The sequence below is a fragment of the Hemitrygon akajei genome, chromosome 9, assembly GCF_048418815.1.
Source record: "Hemitrygon akajei chromosome 9, sHemAka1.3, whole genome shotgun sequence".
Taxonomy (NCBI): domain Eukaryota; kingdom Metazoa; phylum Chordata; class Chondrichthyes; order Myliobatiformes; family Dasyatidae; genus Hemitrygon; species Hemitrygon akajei.
In genome coordinates, this window is record NC_133132.1 from 29,422,438 (window position 1) to 29,440,865 (window position 18,428).

At 43.0% G+C, this 18,428-nt stretch overlaps 1 protein-coding gene across 2 annotated transcripts in view; it reads left to right on the forward strand.

The window, feature by feature from the left end:
- Positions 1 to 18,428, forward strand: part of LOC140732977 (septin-2) — a 163,219-nt gene that overhangs the window by 103,939 nt on the left and 40,852 nt on the right. For both annotated transcript variants that reach the window (XM_073055709.1, XM_073055710.1), the window contains exon 11: positions 7,997 to 8,080. In XM_073055709.1, the coding sequence (XP_072911810.1) occupies positions 7,997 to 8,080 (84 nt within the window). The remainder of the gene's footprint in view (positions 1 to 7,996; positions 8,081 to 18,428) is intronic.

Genomic DNA, 18,428 nt, shown 5'->3' on the forward strand with positions numbered 1-18,428 from the left:
AGATGTATACAATATACATCTAGAAATTCTTTTTCTTTGCAACCAGCCATGAAAACAGAGGAGTGCTCCAAATAATAAATGACAGTTAAATGTTAGAACCCCAAAGCCCCCCCAGCTCCCCCATCCCACGTGTAAGCAGCAGCAAAGAAATGATCCCCTCTTCTCCGCCACCAGCAAAAAAAGCATTGGCCCCCCTCACCGAGCTCTCAAGTGTGTAGCAAAGCATCAATAAAGACACAGAGTTGCAGTACCCCAAAGACTACTCGTTCACCCGGAATTTGACATACCATAGGCTCTCTCTCGCTTCCAAATAAGGGAAAAAGAGGTGTCTCCATTTCACAGCGAGAGGGGTAACAATAAACAGCTTGCTGATTTACAGTGTTAAAAGTGTGTTGCGTCACTTTTTCTGAGCTCTGTGCCCAAAGAACTCAGGTCTCTGGGCACGCAGCCAGCTTGCTGCTTTCGATTTTCCGTCTTCCACGACACAGCGATTTCCTGCAGAGGCTTTGACCTTATCCGCCCGCCTCCAGAGCCGGAAGGTGCGCTGATCTTCTAGGCCACATCCTTGGTATATTGAATAACAGCCAGTCGTGAGACCCCGAGAACGGATCCCATTCCTGCAAAGAACTGAAGTCAACGTGTAACTCCAGGTTAGGGTCTTCTAAAGAACCCTGAGAGGGAAAGATAGAAATAGAGCTGTTTCCAAAGATGCAAGCAAAGGAGTCACTATTAGGCGCCATTGTCTGCTACGCTCCACCTCGTTTTCTAGTTGTCAAATCTATTTGACATTTTGTGTTACAGATCAATCTTTTGTAAGTTTTCCATTTGGCTTGAAATTAATGATAATTTCAAATGTATGATTTAATTGGTGAACTTTAATAACCTCTGCTACTAGTAGGTGTAACCAGAGTAGTATTAGTTTCACTTTTAGGACTGACTTGCCTAGTGGGTGCCAGTTTCAAGGATGAACTGCACAGTTATATGAAGGCAATCACACTTAACACATTTTTCTTTGAAGAATTTTCTTCCCTGTGGACAATAAGGCACGAATGAATTATTTGTCAGTTGCTTCAATTGGCAGGCTGGCACAAGATCAGTGGCTGCCTTTGAATCCATGTCGATGTGCTTAGTCTCAGCAATCCCAGTTTACTCTTTTGGGGGATGTTTAGCAATCTTCTATAGGACTCCTACATCCAATTAAAAACATTAAGCCAATACTTCAGTTTCTTAAGTAAAATGAAATCTTGTGTTTGTCAGCGGGCTTGTGAAATTGTTGCCAAGGATCAGTTTTCCTCCAGGTTCCCAGTTAACTGATGGAATAACAGACCCCTCTAGTGGCCAAGAGGATTACAATGAATCAGTCATGACTGCAAAACAGGAGTTAGGGTAGTGGTTCACAATTTGTTTTCATGAAGGACTAGAGTAATAATCTGAAACACACTGAAAGACTACTTATCCAAGCCTAGTCATTTGAAATGCCCCAAGTAATGATTCAGTTTTATTTATTCCATGTGCTTTGAAATATAGAGTAAAATGTATTATTTGCATTAGCAGCTTGAGGCAGCCCTCAAGTGTCAGTACCAACATAGCATGCCCACAACGCTTGACAGAACAACACAGACTACAGCAAGCACCAAAATAACGTTTGATACCGTGTTCAATCAAGAACCTATCAATCTCTGCCTTAAATACTCCCAACAGCCTGACCTCTATAGCTGCCTGTGCTAATAAATTCCATAAATTCACCACCCTCTAGCTAAATAAATTTCTCTGTATTTCTGTTTTAAATGGATGCCCCATATCCTGAGGCTGTGCCCTCTTGTCCTAGACTCCCTCACCATGGGAAACATCTACCATGTCTAGGCCTTTCAACATTCAAAAGGTTTCAATCAGATATCCCCTCATCTTTCTCAACTCCAGCGAGTACAGACCCAGAGCTATCAACCTTTCTTTGTATGATAACCCTTTCATTCCTGGAATCATCCTTGTGAACCTCCTCTGAACCCTATCCAATGCCAGCACAGCTTTTCTTAGATGAGGAGTGCAAAACTGTTCACAATACTCAAGGTGAGGCCTCACCAGTGCCTTATAAAGCCTCAGCATCACATCCCTGCTCTTGTATTCTAGACCTCTTGGAATAAATGCTAGCATTGCATTTGCCTTCCCCATGATCCACTCTACATGCGAGTTAACCTTTAGGGTGTTCTGCACAAGGACTCCAAGTCCTGTTGCATCTCAGATTTTTGGATTTTCTCTCCATTTAGAAAACAATCCACACATTTATTTCTAGTACCAAAGTGCATGACCATGCATTTTCCAAATTTGTATTTTGTTTGCTACTTTTTTGCCAATTCTCCTAATCTGTCTAAGTCCTTCTTCAGCCTACCTGTTTCCTCAACACTACCTGCCCCTCTACCAATCTTTGTATCATCTGCAAACTTGGCAACAAAGCCATTTATTCCATCATCTAAATAATTGATATACAGCATAAAAAGAAGCAGTTCCAATTCCTGCAGAACACTACCAAACCGGTAGCCAATCAGAAAAGGATCCTTTTATTCCCACTTGCTGCCTCCAACCAATCAGCCAATGCTCTACCATGCCAGTTACTTTCCTGTAATACCATGGGCTCTTAACTTGGTTAGCAACCTCATGTGTGGCACCTTGTCAAAGGCCTTCTGCAAATCCAAATAGACAACATCCACTGCATCCCCTTCATCTATCCTACATGTAATCTCCTCAAAGAATTACAACACATTCATCAGGCAAGATTTTCTAATATGGAAACCATGCTGACTTTGTCTTATCTTGTCCTGTGCCACCAAGTACTCCATAACCTCATCCTTAACAATTGACCAACATCTTCCCAACACTGAGGTCAGGCTAACTGGTCTTTAATTTCCTTTCTGCTGCCTTGCTCCTTTCTTAAAGAGTGGAGTGGCATTTGCAATTTTCCAGTCCTCATGCACCATGCCAGAGTCCAATGATTTTTGAAAGGTCATTACTAATGCCTCCAAAATTTCTACTGCAACCTCTTTCGGAACCCTAGGGTATAGTCCACCTGGCCGAGGTGACTTGCGTACCCTTAGGTCTTTCAGATTTTGAGGACCTCCTCTTTTATAATAGTAACTACACATTCTCTTCCCTCACACCCTCCAACATCTGGCACACTGCTAGTGTCTTCTACAGTGAAGACTGATGCAAAATACTCATTTAGTTCATCTGCCATCTCCTTGTCCCCCATTATTATTTCTCTGGCTACATTTTCTAGTGGTCCTATATCCACTCTCGCCTCTTTTATTTTTTATATACTTAAAATACTTCTAATGATTCTTTTAGTTGCTCTCTATAGGGTTTTAAAAGTTTCCCAATCCTCTGTCTTCCCACTAATTTTTGCTTTGTTTTATACCCTCTCTTTTGCTTTTACATTAGCTTTGACTTCCCTCATCAGCCACAGTTGTACTATTTTGCTGTTTCAGTATTTCTTTGTTTTTGGAATACATCTATCCTGTACCTTCCTCATTTTCCCCAGAAATTCACACCATTGCTGCTCTGCTGTCACACCTGTCAGCATCTCCTTCCAATTGACTTTGGCCATTTCCTCCCTCACACCACTGTAATTTCTTTTACTCCACTGAAATACTACTATGTCAGACTTTATTTTCTCCCTATCAAATTTCAAGTTGAACTCAATTATATTGTGATCAGTGCCTCCTAAGGGTTTCCCTTTGCTTCATTACATAACACCCAATCTAGTATAGCTGATCCCCTAGTATGCTTAATGACAAACTGCTCTAAAAAGCTATTTCATAGACATTCAACAAACTCACTCTCTTGAGATCATTACCAACCTGATTTACCCAATCAACGTGCATGTCCTTTTGACATGCCTTTTCTAATTCCCATTGTAATCTGTGGTCCACATTCCAGCTACTGTTGGGAGACCTATATATAACTGCCATTAGGGTCATTTTACTGTTGTAATTTCTTAACTCAGCTCAGAACGACTCAACATCTTTCGATCCTATGTCACATCTTTACTAATTTCAAGCTATTCTTTACCAGCAGAGCCACTCCACCCCCTTTGCGTACCACTTTCTGCCTCCAATACAATGTGTAACCTTGGACATTCAGCTCCCAACTACAACCAGATTCGATAGACGAACTGATTGAGTACTTTGCATTCGTCTTCACTGTGAAAGACACTAGCAATATGGTGGAAGTTCCATGGTGTCAGGGGTTGTGAGGTGTGTGAAGTTACCCTTACTAGGGAGAAAGTTCTTGGGAAACTGAAAAGTCTGAAGGTGGATAAGTCAGCTGGACCAGACAGTGTCCACCCCAGTGTTCTGAAAGAGGTAGCTGAAGAGATTGTGGAGGCATTAGTAATCTTTCAAGAATTGCAAGATTCTGGAATGGTTCTAGAAGATGGGAAAATTGCAAATGTCACTTCATTCTTTACGAAGGGAGAGGGGCAGAAGAAAGGAAATTATAGTCCTGTTAGTGTGACCTCAGTGGTTGGGAAGATGTTGGAGTTGATCGTTATGGGTACGGTTTTAGGGTAAGTGGAGACGCTTGATTAAGTAGGCCGTGGTCAACATGGTTTCCTAAAGGGAAAATCTTTCCTGATAAATATGATGCAATTCTTTGAAGGAATAATAAGCAGGAGAGACAAAGGAGAATGGATTGAAGTTGTGTACTTGGATTTTCAGAAGGCCTTTGACAAGTTGCCACACATGAGGCTGCTTAACAAGCTAGCTCATGGTATTACAGGAAAGATTCTAGCACAGATAAAGCAGTGCCAGATTGGTGGGGGACATAGAGTGGTCATAAAGGGAGCCTTTTCTAGTTGGCTGCCGGTGACTTTTGCTGTTCCACAGGGGTCTGTGTTGGGACTGCTTATTGCGTTATACATCAATGATTTGGATGATGGAATTGATGGCTTTGTTGCAAAGTTTGCAGGAGGGGCCGGTGGTTTTGAGGAAACAGACTACAGAAGGACTTACACGAGGAAATCTGCAGATGCTGGAAATTCAAACAACAACACACACAAAATGCTGGTGGAGCACAGCAGGCCAGGCAGCATCTATAGGGAGAAGCGCTGTCGACGTTTCGGGCCGAGACCCTTCGTCAGGACTCATTAGAAGGACTTAGACAGATTAGGAGAATGAGTAAAGAGATAGCAGATGGAATATAGTGTTGGGGAATGTATGGTCATGCACTTTTGTTGAAGAAATGAAAGGGTAGACTATTTTCTAAATGGACAGAAAATACAGAAATCTGAGGCGCAAAGAGACTTTGGAGTCCTTTGTGCAGGACTCTCTGAAGGTTAATTTTCAGTCTGAGTCTGTGGTGAGGAAGGCAAATGCAATGTTAGTATTCATTTCAAGAGGACTGGAATATAAAAGCAAGGATGTAATGCTGAGACTTTATAAAGCTCTGGAGAAGCCTCACTTGGAGTATCGTGAGCAGGTTTGGGCCACTTATCTTAGAAAGGATGTGCTGAAATTGGAGAGGGTTCAAAGGAGGTTCACGAAAATGATTCCAGGATTGAGTGGCTTGTCATATGAAGAGTGTTTGATGGGTCTGGGTATATTCACTACAATTCAGAAGAAAAATGGGTGACCTCATTGAAACCTGTCGAATAGTGCAAGGCCTTGATAGAGTGGATGTGGAGAGGATGCTTCCTATGATGGGAGTGCCTCAGACCAGAGGATATAACCTCAGAATAGAGGGGCATCTTTTTAGAATGACGATGAGGAGGAACTTCCTTAGCCAGAGTGGTGAATGTGTGGAATTTGTTGCCATAGGCAGCGGTGGGGGTCATGTCTTTATATATATTTAAGGCAGAAGTTGATAGATTCTTGATTGGTCAGGGCATAAAATGATATGGGGGAGAAGACAGGAGATTGGGGCTGAGAGGAGAAATGGATCAGCCAGGATGAAATGGCGGAGCAGATTCAATAGGCCAAATGGCCTAAATCTACTCCTATATCTCATGGCCTTATGGTCAAAATGAGCCCCTTTCCCTCCCTCTTCCCCTCCCCCCTCTCTCTGTCTCTCTCTCTCACACTCTCTCTCTCTCACTCACTCTCTCTCTCACTTTCTCACTCACTCTCTCACACTCTCTCACTCTCTCTGTTTCACTCTCTCTCTCACTCTCTCTCACTCTCACTCTCACTCTCTGTCACTGTCACTCACACACACACACTCTCTCTCTCTCTCACACACACTCTGTCTCACACACACTCTCTCACACACACACACACTCTCACATACACACTATCTCTCTCACACACACTATCTCTCACACACTCTCACTCTCTAACACACTCTCTCACTCTCACACACTCTCTCACACTCACACACACACACTCTCTCACACACACACACACACTCTCTCACACACACACACTCTCTCTCACACACACACACACTCTCTCTCTCACACACACACACACACACACACACACACACACACACACACACACACACACACACACACACACACACTATCTCTCTCTCACACACACTATCTCTCACACACACACTCACTCTCACACTCCAGACTCTGGCCATTGATATTTGATTTCCGGACTACCGATTGACCTTTGGGCTCCAATTTTAGCTGATGACGGAATGCAAAACTCCAGGCTTCCATGCCATGCTCACCGACTGACTGCCCCTAATGCTTCCTTCTTGAATGGGCATCCGATCGTGGGACCCACTGACTGGGATAGCCCAGCAACCACAGATGTCCTATGACACCTTTCCGCGTTACTGGTCTTTGGGCACAGAGTGGATGCCTGGACTACAGATGTCTTTTGTCACCCGTCTATGTTACTGAACTTTAAACGTGGAGCAAGGCCTGACCTCTAGCTTCTCCACATCGCCGTCCCTGGACTGTAAACTGACCTCTAATTCCTCTTTCTGTTCCTAAAACCATCCCTACAAATAACTATGCCTGAGCCACGATCCTGATGGAGACAATGTTTGCACTTTTCGTTCTCATGGAATCTAGTGATTCCTGCAGTTTTCTAGCACCTAGATTGAGATACCTGAACACTGAACTTGCACTATTTGTCTTTTCCACCAGTGGGAGCGATTTAAATAAGGTGATACAGTTACAAGAGTGTGGTCATTTAAAACTGAAGTGTGTAGAAATTTCTTCTTACAGAGGAAGCCTCTCCACCAGAAGGTTGCAAAAGCTAGCTTGCTGAAGGCACTCAAAGAGGAGTTAACAAAGGTTTGGAAAGATTGGCTATGAAAAATTGGGACAGAACTGGAGATAGGCCTGGGGCAGTCAGCCATGAGGTGGCACAGCTGTTGCTACAATTGTTGTACAGTTGATAAGCCCAGATTCTCTCTTGACCTCTAGTCTCTTTTGGTTTGCCACTGTAAATATGTCTCGATGTGTCAGCAAGTGGTAGAAACTTGGAAGGATTGATAATAACACAAGGAGAATAAAGTGGGACTTGTATAAATGGATATTCCATGGTCAAGGCAGATTCCTGATAGGCTGAATGGCATGTTTCTGTGGTGGGTGATATTATGGCTCTCCATCATTCTATGTGGCATGGCAGGGCAGGCTTGATAGGTCTGGTGACCGACGCATGCTGCTCTTTTCTTGCATCTTGTGATCTTGAACTAGATCTAACTTGACGCAATTTCAATGATTCATTCAACTCAATTGAAACTAAATGGCTTTGAGGATTAGGAGCAAAGGACCAAATAGAATCCATGCGTATATTTTTTTTTAAACTACTTTTTTTTGTCAGAAATTATATTGATTGCTATCCACTCACTCCTGAAAAGTTAGTGGTAGCATTGTTGGTACATCCACAGATGATTTGCAGGTTGATTTTCTGAAGAAGACACCACATTCAACTCTACCAGGTTCCTGTACTTGTAGGAAAGATAGTTGAAAATAGCTGAGAAACATAGAAACAGAAGAGGACACTGACTAAAATTTCATGTTTAAATTTTTCCTGTTTTGCAGCACACACATGCAGGATCTGCAGGAAGTCACCCAGGATCTACACTATGAGAATTTCCGTTCTGAGCGGCTGAAGCGTGTTGGCAGGTTGGTTACAGTTTTTCTTCTCTCCGCCATTCTTGGTTGTTTTTGGGTTCTCTATAAAAAAATTTTGCCAAATGTTTTTTTTTTAAAGTCATCTGGTGTGAATTTAAAATTGTTCTTAATATGCTAGCAATTTAAATTCAAGGATCATGGAATCCTTATTAGCTGCTTGAACAGAAATATGCCAAATCATTGAAACTGCAGCTTTTATCCCACATCTGTGTTGAATTAATTAATCTCAACTAGACAATGGTTCAACATTGGCTTCTGCAGCTTTTAGAATAAGAATTAACAAAACAAAACTTGTTTTCCCTGTCTTGACCAAAGTTTTAAGTTCTTCGAATGTGTAAGCTACAAATAACAATAGAACGACTTCTTGGGCGAGGCAGTGGAGAGCAGCTGCCTCCTGTGGGAACTTCTTGCAACATGTGGCTTATGATTCAAAAAGGAGTGGCGAAAACTGTTTTGGGTTTCTGAAGAGGAAAGATTAAAGTGGGGGAAAAATTAAGGGCATTAATTGTATATTTTTTATTTTTTAATAAAGGAAGATCTGATTTTGTGGAAGAGAAAAAGTCTTGCAGTTTCCACTTACAGTAGATAAAGGCTAGGGCACTGGTCAAGAGGTGATCAAAGAAGACTACCGGCATGTTGCTCTGTTTCTCAAGGGAGCTGTAATATAAAGAGGAGGCAGTGGCAGAAACTTTGTCAGTCTTTTAATTCCCAGTGCATTTATTGAAATCAAAAGGATAAAATGAATTGATAGAATGGAGGCAGATTAATTATATCCTCTTTGAGGTAAGGGTGGGCAGGGATGGGGTGGGGGTCTAGGATAAAAAGGCACAGCCTCAGAATAAAGGGACATCCATTTAGATCAGATGAGGAGGGCAGTGAATCTGTGAAATTTATTGCTATGGATGTCTGTGGAGGCCAGTCATTGAGTATATTTAAAATGGAGGTTGATTGGTTCTTGATTTGTCACATGTCAAAAGTTAAGGGAGAAGGCAGGAGAATGATGTTGAGAGAGATAATAAAACAGCCATGTTGAAATGGCGGAGCAGTCTCGATTGGCTGAGTGGCCTAATTCTGCTCCTTTGTCTTTTAGTCTTATGGTTATTTCTGTTATCCAAGGGGCTTATGCCATTCATTGTCAGGATTCTAAGCCAACAATATGAATTGCCCAAATGAATTACGATGCACATAATGGCAACGAAGGTGTGGTTATGAGAGGACATTCAAGGCATGTTAAATTTAAGAGGATATTCTGGAAGATTAACTACATTATATAATTCAAGCAATGATTAATAGAGTACTTTTTATCTTAAGTTGTGGAACTCACTTATTATGGAAGATTTATGACTTTTCAAGGAAGTAATCAAGAGGGTGGATGAGGGTAGGGTAGTGGATGTTGTCTCTTTGGACTTTCTAAGTCCTTTGGCAAGGTCCCTCGTGGCAGGCTAGTTTGGAATGTTAGATTTCATGGGATAGAGGGGTAGATAACTGATTGAACACATTGGTTCAGTGCTTAGAAGCAGTGGGTGATGGTTAAGGATTGTCTTTTGGATTGGTGTCTTGTTTACACAGGCTGGTGTTGGGACCTTTACTGTTTGTGATTTATATAAATAAATTGGATGTGAATGTGCAAGGCTTGGTTAGTGAATTGGAATTGGTTTTATTATTGTCACATGTATCAAGGTACTGTGAATAGTTTGTCTTACATATTGCTTGTATAGTTCAGATTATTACAGCACTGTATTGAGGTAAAACAAGGGAAAACAATACAAATGTAAAACAATAGAGTGTAACAGTTACAGAGAGAGTGCAGGGCAGGTAGACAATTAAGGTGCAAGATCGCAACAAGGCATATCGTGACATCAAGAGTCCAGCTTATAATAGTTGTGAATTAATAGTTTCATAACAGTGGGGTAGAAGGTGTTGTTGAGTCTAGTATTAAGTGCCTTCAGGTGTTTGTATCTTCTGCTCGATGGAAGTGGGAAGAATGTCCAGGGTGTGTGAATTCTTTGATTATGCTGGCTGCTTTACTAATGCAGTGAGACGTATAGACAAAATCTACAGATGGGAGGCTAGTTTCCACGATGTGCTGGAGCTGTGTCCTCAGCTCTGTGCTGTTTCTTGCTGTCATGTGCAGAGCAGTTGTTATACCAAGCTGTAATGCTTTCTTTGGTGCATTGATAAAAATTGGTCAGAATCAACAGGGACATGCAAATTTCTTTAGCCTCCTGAAAAAGCAGAGTTGTTGGTCAACTTTTTTGCTTGTTCGCAGATGATACTAAAATAGCTGATGATGTCGATAGTGTGTAGAACAGAATTTCTTTCTCAAATGGTGTTCCGTGAGGGGTGGTTAGGGGTTTTGTGAGAGAAAATTTAAGAAAAATAAACATCAATTCTTGAACTTCACACAACCTGCAGTGCTAACACTTGCAGTGACCAAGCAGCCCCGTTAACAATCTCGTTAGTGGTCTCTCAACCCAGTACGGCAGTGGGCAGTAGGACAGTGTTTGTTTGGTTGACACCATTCTCAGTTTTTGACGCGAGATAGGGGAGGATGGTAGGCTGATAATTGGTGAGTGGTATATTGCACGGAGAGGAAGACGGTAGGCTGATACTTGGTGAGTGCTATATTGCACGGTGAGGAGGATGGTAAGCTGATAATTGGTGAGTGGTATGTTGCACGGAGAGGAGGACGGTAGGCTGATAATTGGTGAGTGCTATATTGCACGGAGGGGAGGATGGTAGGCTGATAATTGGTGAGTGCTGTATTGCACGGAGGGGAGGATGGTACGCTGATAATTGGTGAGTGCTGCATTGCACGGAGGGGAGGATGGTAGGCTGATAATTGGTGAGTGCTGTATTGCACGGAGAGGAGGATGGTAGACTGATAATTGGTGAGTGCTGTATTGCACAGAGGGGAGGATGGTAGGCTGATAATTGGTGAGTGCCGTATTGCACGGAGAGGAGGATGGTAGGCTGATAATTGGTGAGTGCTGTATTGCACGGGGGGAGGATGGTAGTCTGATAATTGGTGAGTGCTGTATTGCACAGAGGGGAGGATGGTAGGCTGATAATTGGTGAGTGCTGTATTGCACGGAGAGGAGGATGGTAGGCTGATAATTGGTGAGTGCTGTATTGCACGGGGGGAGGATGGTAGTCTGATAATTGGTGAGTGCTATATTGCACGGAGAGGAGGATGGTAGACTGATAATTGGTGAGTGCTGCATTGCACGGAGGGGAGGATGGTAGGCTGATAATTGGTGAGTGCTGTATTGCACGGAGAGGAGGATGGTAGACTGATAATTGGTGAGTGCTGTATTGCACAGAGGGGAGGATGGTAGGCTGATAATTGGTGAGTGCTGTATTGCACGGAGAGGAGGATGGTAGGCTGATAATTGGTGAGTGCTGTATTGCATGGGGGGAGGATGGTAGTCTGATAATTGGTGAGTGCTGTATTGCACGGGGGGGAGGATTGTAGTCTGATAATTGGTGAGTGCTGTATTGCACGGGGGGAGGATGGTAGTCTGATAATTGGTGAGTGCTATATTGCACGGAGAGGAGGATGGTAGACTGATAATTGGTGAGTGCTATATTGCACGGAGGGGAGGATGGTAGGCTGATAATTGGTGAGTGCTGTATTGCACGGAGGGGAGAATGGTAGGCTGATAATTGGTGAGTGCTGTATTGCACGGAGGGGAGAATGGTAGGCTGATAATTGGTGAGTGCTGTATTGCACGGAGGGGAGGATGGTAGGCTGATAATTGGTGAGTGCTGTATTGCACGGAGGGGAGGATGGTAGGCTGATAATTGGTGAGTGCTGTATTGCACGGAGGGGAGGATGGTAGGCTGATAATTGGTGAGTGCTGTATTGCACGGAGGGGAGGATGGTAGGCTGATAATTGGTGAGTGCTGTATTGCACGGGGGGAGGATGGTAGGCTGATAATTGGTGAGTGCTGTATTGCACGGAGAGGAGGATGGTAGACTGATAATTGGTGAGTGCTGCATTGCACGGAGGGGAGGATGGTAGGCTGATAATTGGTGAGTGCTATATTGCACGGAGGGAAGGATGGTAGGCTGATAATTGGTGAGTGCTGTATTGCACGGAGAGGAGGATGGCAGTCTGATGAGCAGCATGAAGTACGTTTTCTAGGCATTGAATGCATTCTCCCAACTTGAACTGTGACGTCAACCTCTCGCTCCTGAATTACCTCCCCCAGCTTTCCCTTGCGCACCACCGACTTTTAGGAGTGAACAAACCCTACCAGTGTAGAAGAAAATTGGAGCTAAATTTGCATTCTACAGATGGTCCGGTGTGGCGATTTTTGAAGAGGAGGGGTGAGATGGAAGAGGAGGATTCTGAGCCTAGGCCTACAGACAATTTTGATAAAGGTTAATGATGATGAATTACAATCTTCTAAGTCATTTCACTGAAACAGTGCAACAACAGACAAAAAAAAGTCCATCTTTTTTTTTTACAGAAGTATGAAAGTTTATTTACACAACAAATACACAAAGTACAAATATTAAACATTTACAAGACAGTGAATAAGCTCAAATTAAAATATGATTACTGTCTATAAAACAGTCAATTCCCTGTGGACCCACTGCTCCCTGAAATCCCCCACAATACCCATTGTGATCACATGCGCCCTCTTCAGGGACAGCTGGGCACAACATATCCTCAGGAGAGGGGCAGGCAGTTGGCCCTGGCAGAGCCCTCGACTGCCCACTGCCTAGACCCGCGAATGGCCATCTTGGCCAAGCCCAGGAGCAAGCTCACCAGTATGTCCTCTTCTTGACCTGCACTGTTCCATACTGGTGTCCATGTATGAGGAGCGTGGGGCTGAAGTACAACCAGAACCTGACCAATGGACTCTTCAGATACTCAAACAGGACCTGCAACCTCTCACACTCTATATAAGCGTGGTACACTGACTCCTCCTTGCCACAGAATGGACAGGTGGACGGGGTGTCAGTACCTGTTGCATGGCACTGCCCCCACAGTTCTTCAATGTAAGGGGACCTGCATAAAGATATTTCTACTGGGAACCTCCTCCACTGCCAGTTGGTAAAGCAGATCACCAAGCTAAGTCTGGTCAGCAGATGAAGTGAAAGGTGTGCGGGAGCAGCCCATAGAAGAAATGCTTTGGAGGTCATGGAAGGGCACATTAGTCATCCCCGCGAGACGGCTTGTGTTATGCAGGGCCTTCTCCCACGTGGTCTCCTGAGGCCTGGGTCCAAAGAGCACTTCCAGTCCTTCAGATAGTGGTACAGCTGGAACCCGTCCACTTTCCTGAGCCCCCTCCTCACTTACTGTGATAAGATGGGGACCAGTCCCCTTCGCAGTTTAAGCACCGTCCCCCAGCTGCGCTGGAGCATCCTGTCTGGATGAGACTAGAGAACTCTCGGTAAAAGTGAGGCAGTTCCCTCAAAGTGGTGCAGCTGATGCTTTTGCAGGCAGTGTGCCCTGCGGAGAAAGCGCATCATCAATGCATGCCATCTCGGAGGGAGGTCGCTATAAAGGTATCTCTGCAGGGTCCTGAGGCAGAGAGCTGCCAGCTGGGTGTGCATGCTCACCAATGACTGACCGCCCTCTGTGATCGGAAGACTCGGGACTGTAGCAGAGACCCAATGCCTCCTGTTGCCCCAGAAGTCCATCAACCCTCTTCTGGATCCTGGAGACATGCAGTGGTTGTGACTAAAGTAATTAACCACTACCATATCTTTACAACGAAAGCTACTTATCAATGGGTTTTACATGGACTGGTGATCCAAGTTGTCCTATTCCATTGTGTCCGGTCTGTGGCAGACAATTTACAAATGTAGCAGTGGCTCCAGCAAAACTAAAGAGACACTTAACTACAAATCGCAGCCATATGACACATAAAAGTGATGATAATTTTAAACGACTAATTGAATCTCAAAACAAAAGTCAGTAAAAAGATTCAGGAGGCAACTTATTCAGTAGCTTTAAGACCAGTTCACTCGAGAATGAATATTTTGCTGCAGTTTTCAACTTCTCACATGTGTGAGCAAGCTATTTCTGTTTAACAAGCATCGAGCAAGGATAGAAACTGTCTCATTTCAGTTGAAGGTGAAATGCGTGTGTGCTTACCTCAAGTTCAACCCAGAATTGAGAAATTTATTATGTTTACCTTACAAGTTTTAAAAATTTACGAAAGAGAAAGAAAGAATAATTTCAAGCAAGATAAGCTAAGCTTAACTTTTTTTTCAGAAAAGGTTGGCTAAAAATTCATTCTCTATTCAAAAGAGCATTGACAATTATTTTCGGATTGTTATATCTACAGCTTACCGATCACGCTAATGTCCCATGAGCTCTAGATATAATAACTTTTATGCAGAGGTTCCCTGAGACCTGAAAATGATTTCAAGAATTTCTCCAGGGCAAAAAGGTTGAGAAAGATGGTGTATAATGTAGGGGAATCTTGATCAGCTAGATATGTGGGCTGAAGATGGGCAAATGGCTTTCATTCTGGGTAAATGTGAGGTTTTGTGTTTTGGGGATCAGGTCAGGTAGGGCTTATACAGTGAATGGTAGGACTCTGGGGAGTGTTTTGCAACAAAGGAATCTCGGAGTGCAAGTGTATAATTTGCTGAAAGCCAAGTGTCAGTTAGTTAGGGTAGTAAGGAAGGCATAGGGGGTGCTGGCTTTTTCATTGGTCAGGGCACTATTGCAGTCAGAGTATTGTGTACAGTTTTGGTCCAAGGAAAAATATTAATCTTAAAAGAGGCAGAAAAGATTTTTCAGGATGTTACTTGGAGCTGTGGGCTTAAATTACAAGAGAGGTTTAAGATCTGAGGTGAAAGATGTAAATTGAGCATCAGGGAAGCATTTTGTGGTGATGTGTATTTGGAATGACCTGCCAGAAATGGTGGTTGAGGCAGGCAAATTAGCAACACTTCAAAAACCAAGTACATGGATAGGAGAGGTTTAGAGGTCAATGGGCCAAAGGGGAGCAGATGGGACTATCTTGTTGGGCAATAAGTTGTACGTTGGGCTGAAGTGCCTGTTTCCATGCTGTAAGACTATGAATCAATGAACTCTTGATCTCTTAATCTACTGTATCGTGGCCGTTGCACTTTATTTTCTTCCTATAATACATTTTCTCTAACTTTTTAACAGTATATCCTACATTCTGTTATTGTTTACTACTTCGATGTGCTTGTGTGTGCAGTGATCTGTCTGGATGGCATGCAGACAAAACTCTTATCTCAGTACATGTGACAAGTTGGAAAAAACTGTTTTCTTGCTTCTGAATGCACATGTACATCGAGAATACCTTTGTAATTGTTGTAAAACCTGAAAGTCACTTTCTATTTCGGTTGAAGAAGTTAGATTTGATTGATGAGAGTCCAGAAGAATGTGTGTTTGTAATTTATTATTGCATAGACTGTTGTTTGCATTGAATAGATTTTATAATGATCAAGAGAGTTTTATTTAAATGTTACTGTGTAGAAGACATTTACATAATGTGCAGGAATGACATTTGTACATATCTTGCAGTTTCTTTATTTGCACAGCATCGAAGAGTTTTCTGTGAAATACATTAATGCTTTAAGTATCTGCAATACACATTAAAGTTTGTAATATCTTAAGGTGTATGATGCACAGAGCAGTTAAGCAGCATCTTTGGAGAAGGAAATAGCAGTAACATGCAGCTCATTGATGGTTCATTAGAAGTGCTCTGATAGAAGAGTTTCAATTTACTGCTTTCTCTGTAAATAATCACAAATCACGTTCAGAACATTCTTCTGCTCTTAATGTAAGTAATCAATAGATCAGTACAATGGAAGGTGGATTGTGTTTGCAGCAGTTGACTTTTGAAAGCTTTTAAGTTAAAGGCGATCAATCTGGCGGTTGAAGAAGGAAATCGAGCTGCTGCACGTAATCTTGGCATAAATGAATCGATGGTGAGACGGTGGAGACGCCAGCATGAAGAACTGAGTCAATGCAAAAAGACGACAAAAGCTTTCAGAGGTAATCATAGAGATGGCCCGAACTTGAAAACTTTCTTGAAGACTGGGTTAACACACAGAGAGCAGGCGGCCGCGGTGTTTCCACCTTGCAGATCAGACTGAAGGCTAAAGCAATCGCCACCAAAATGAAAATCGAAGATTTTAGAGGTGGGCCATCGTGGTGTTTTAGATTTATGAGACGAAAAGGCCTGTCCGTCAGGGTACGCACGACTCTGTGTCAGCAGCTCCCTCCCGACCACGAGGAAAAACTTGCTAACTTCCGCACATTCACTCAAACAACGATAGCGGAGAATTCCATCGGGCCAGATGAAATCATAAATATGGATGAAGTACCTTTGACGTTTGACCTGCCTCTCACTCGGACTGTTAATAAAAAAGGTGACTCGTCCATCATACTGAAAACAAGTGGCCATGAGAGAACGCATTTTACTTGTGTTCTGAGCTGCACAGCATCCGGACTAAAGCTTCCACCGATGGTGATTTTTAAGCGGCTGACAATGCCAAAGGAAAAATTCCCAAAAGAAATCATGGTGAAAGTCAATAAGAAAGGTTGGATGATGGAGAGTCTAATGAAGGATTGGCTGAGAGAGTGCTACGCCAAGCGACCAGGGGGATTTTTTCACAGAAAAAAAGCATTGCTCGTTATGGACAGCATGAGGGCTCATATAACAGATTCAGTGAAAGCTGCCATCAAGAGTACAAACTCAATTCCAGCTGTGATTCCTGGGGGCACCACGAAGTATTTGCAGCCACTGGACATCAGCGTGAACCGGGCATTTAAAGTGGCGCTGCGCGTTGAGTGGGAGACTTGGATGACGAGCGGCGAGAAATCCTTTACCAAAACAGGCCACATGCGAAGAGTATCTTTAACTCAAGTCTGCCAGTGGATCCTAAATGCGTGGAGCCGTGTCACAACATCCACCATCACCAACGGGTTTCGAAAGGCTGGACTGCTGCGTGATGAAGAGGACCGCGTGCGCTCAAGTGAGAGCGACAACGAAGAGACTGAAGTGAGTGACGAAATCCTGAGGTTGTTCAATTCGGACACTGAAGAAGAGGACTTTGATGGTTTTAGTGCGCAGGAGGAAGATGAAGAAGGCGATCAATAACTTTTCCTGGTAGGCTGCAGTGTATATATATATTTTTTACCAGTCGTTAGGAGATGTTGGAATGTTGTTCGTGCACTGTTCAGTAAAAAAGTATACGCAACGTAATTTGTGTGTTACCGATACGTATGTATATTTAAAAGTAGCCGTGTTACAGGCACGGTTCGAAAAAAAGCATTTGCAATATGTATTTGTTTATGTTACCATACGGATTTAATTAAAAGTTAAAAAATCCTCACGTGTAATATCTTTCTGTGTAAATATCTCATATTACAACGTGGGACACCTGCGGCTTAAAATCCGGTGCGGCTTGTACAAGTACAAAATTGATTTTCTTTCTAAAATTAGAGCCTGCGGCTTTTAATCAGGTGCGCTCTGTAGTCCGGCATTTACGGTAAGTGGTTCCATTTAATATCAGAATATCTACAACCTGAAATTCTTACTCTTCGCATACATCCATGAAACAGAAAACCCCAAAAAATGAATGACAGAAAGACAGAAGGAACCTCAAAGCCCCCTCCCATGCAGAAGTAGTAGCAAAGCATAAACCCCCCTGCACTTGTTCCAGCAGGTAGCATCAGGCTCCCACCACCCACCATGCAAGCAATAGCAAAGCCTCCAAAGAGACCATAATCTAGAGTCCATTAAAATTTGTAGCTCATAACCCAGTACTTCAACATGCCACAGTCTCGCCCGCCCTCTCTTGCTGTTCCTTCTCTCTCATGTGCGTGACCGCTCACCCCCCTCTCTCGCTTGCGTGCGTCCCCCCTCTTACTCTGTCATTAATAAGGGAGAGAGAGGTATCACCTTATCCTCAGTGAGAAGGGAGAGCAACAGCTTTTCACATTTTGTAATTATTTACTCCATTAGAAAGAATTTGTGGTCTTTGGTTTCACATTCCAATCACACTACAGATTTTACATCTTCCCTTTTAGTTCTACCTATGATTGTTTAATAGTCAGTTAGTGCAGAGAACTTAGTTACTGATATTTTATAAAGACCAGAAATTCTGTATGTGTATCAATATTACAATTTTAGATATGGTAGTCTTATGACAATTATTTCAAGTTGATAAATAATAACCTGTCTATGCCCATTCTGCTGCCCAGTATGTTTATTTATAAAATACTGCTGCTCCAGTTTGGGGTGGTCCTCATGCCCTTAGTGTATCATCAATGTCTTATAACAAATTAGTTGTGTACGGAAGTATATCAGAAGCCCAGACATATACCCTTGT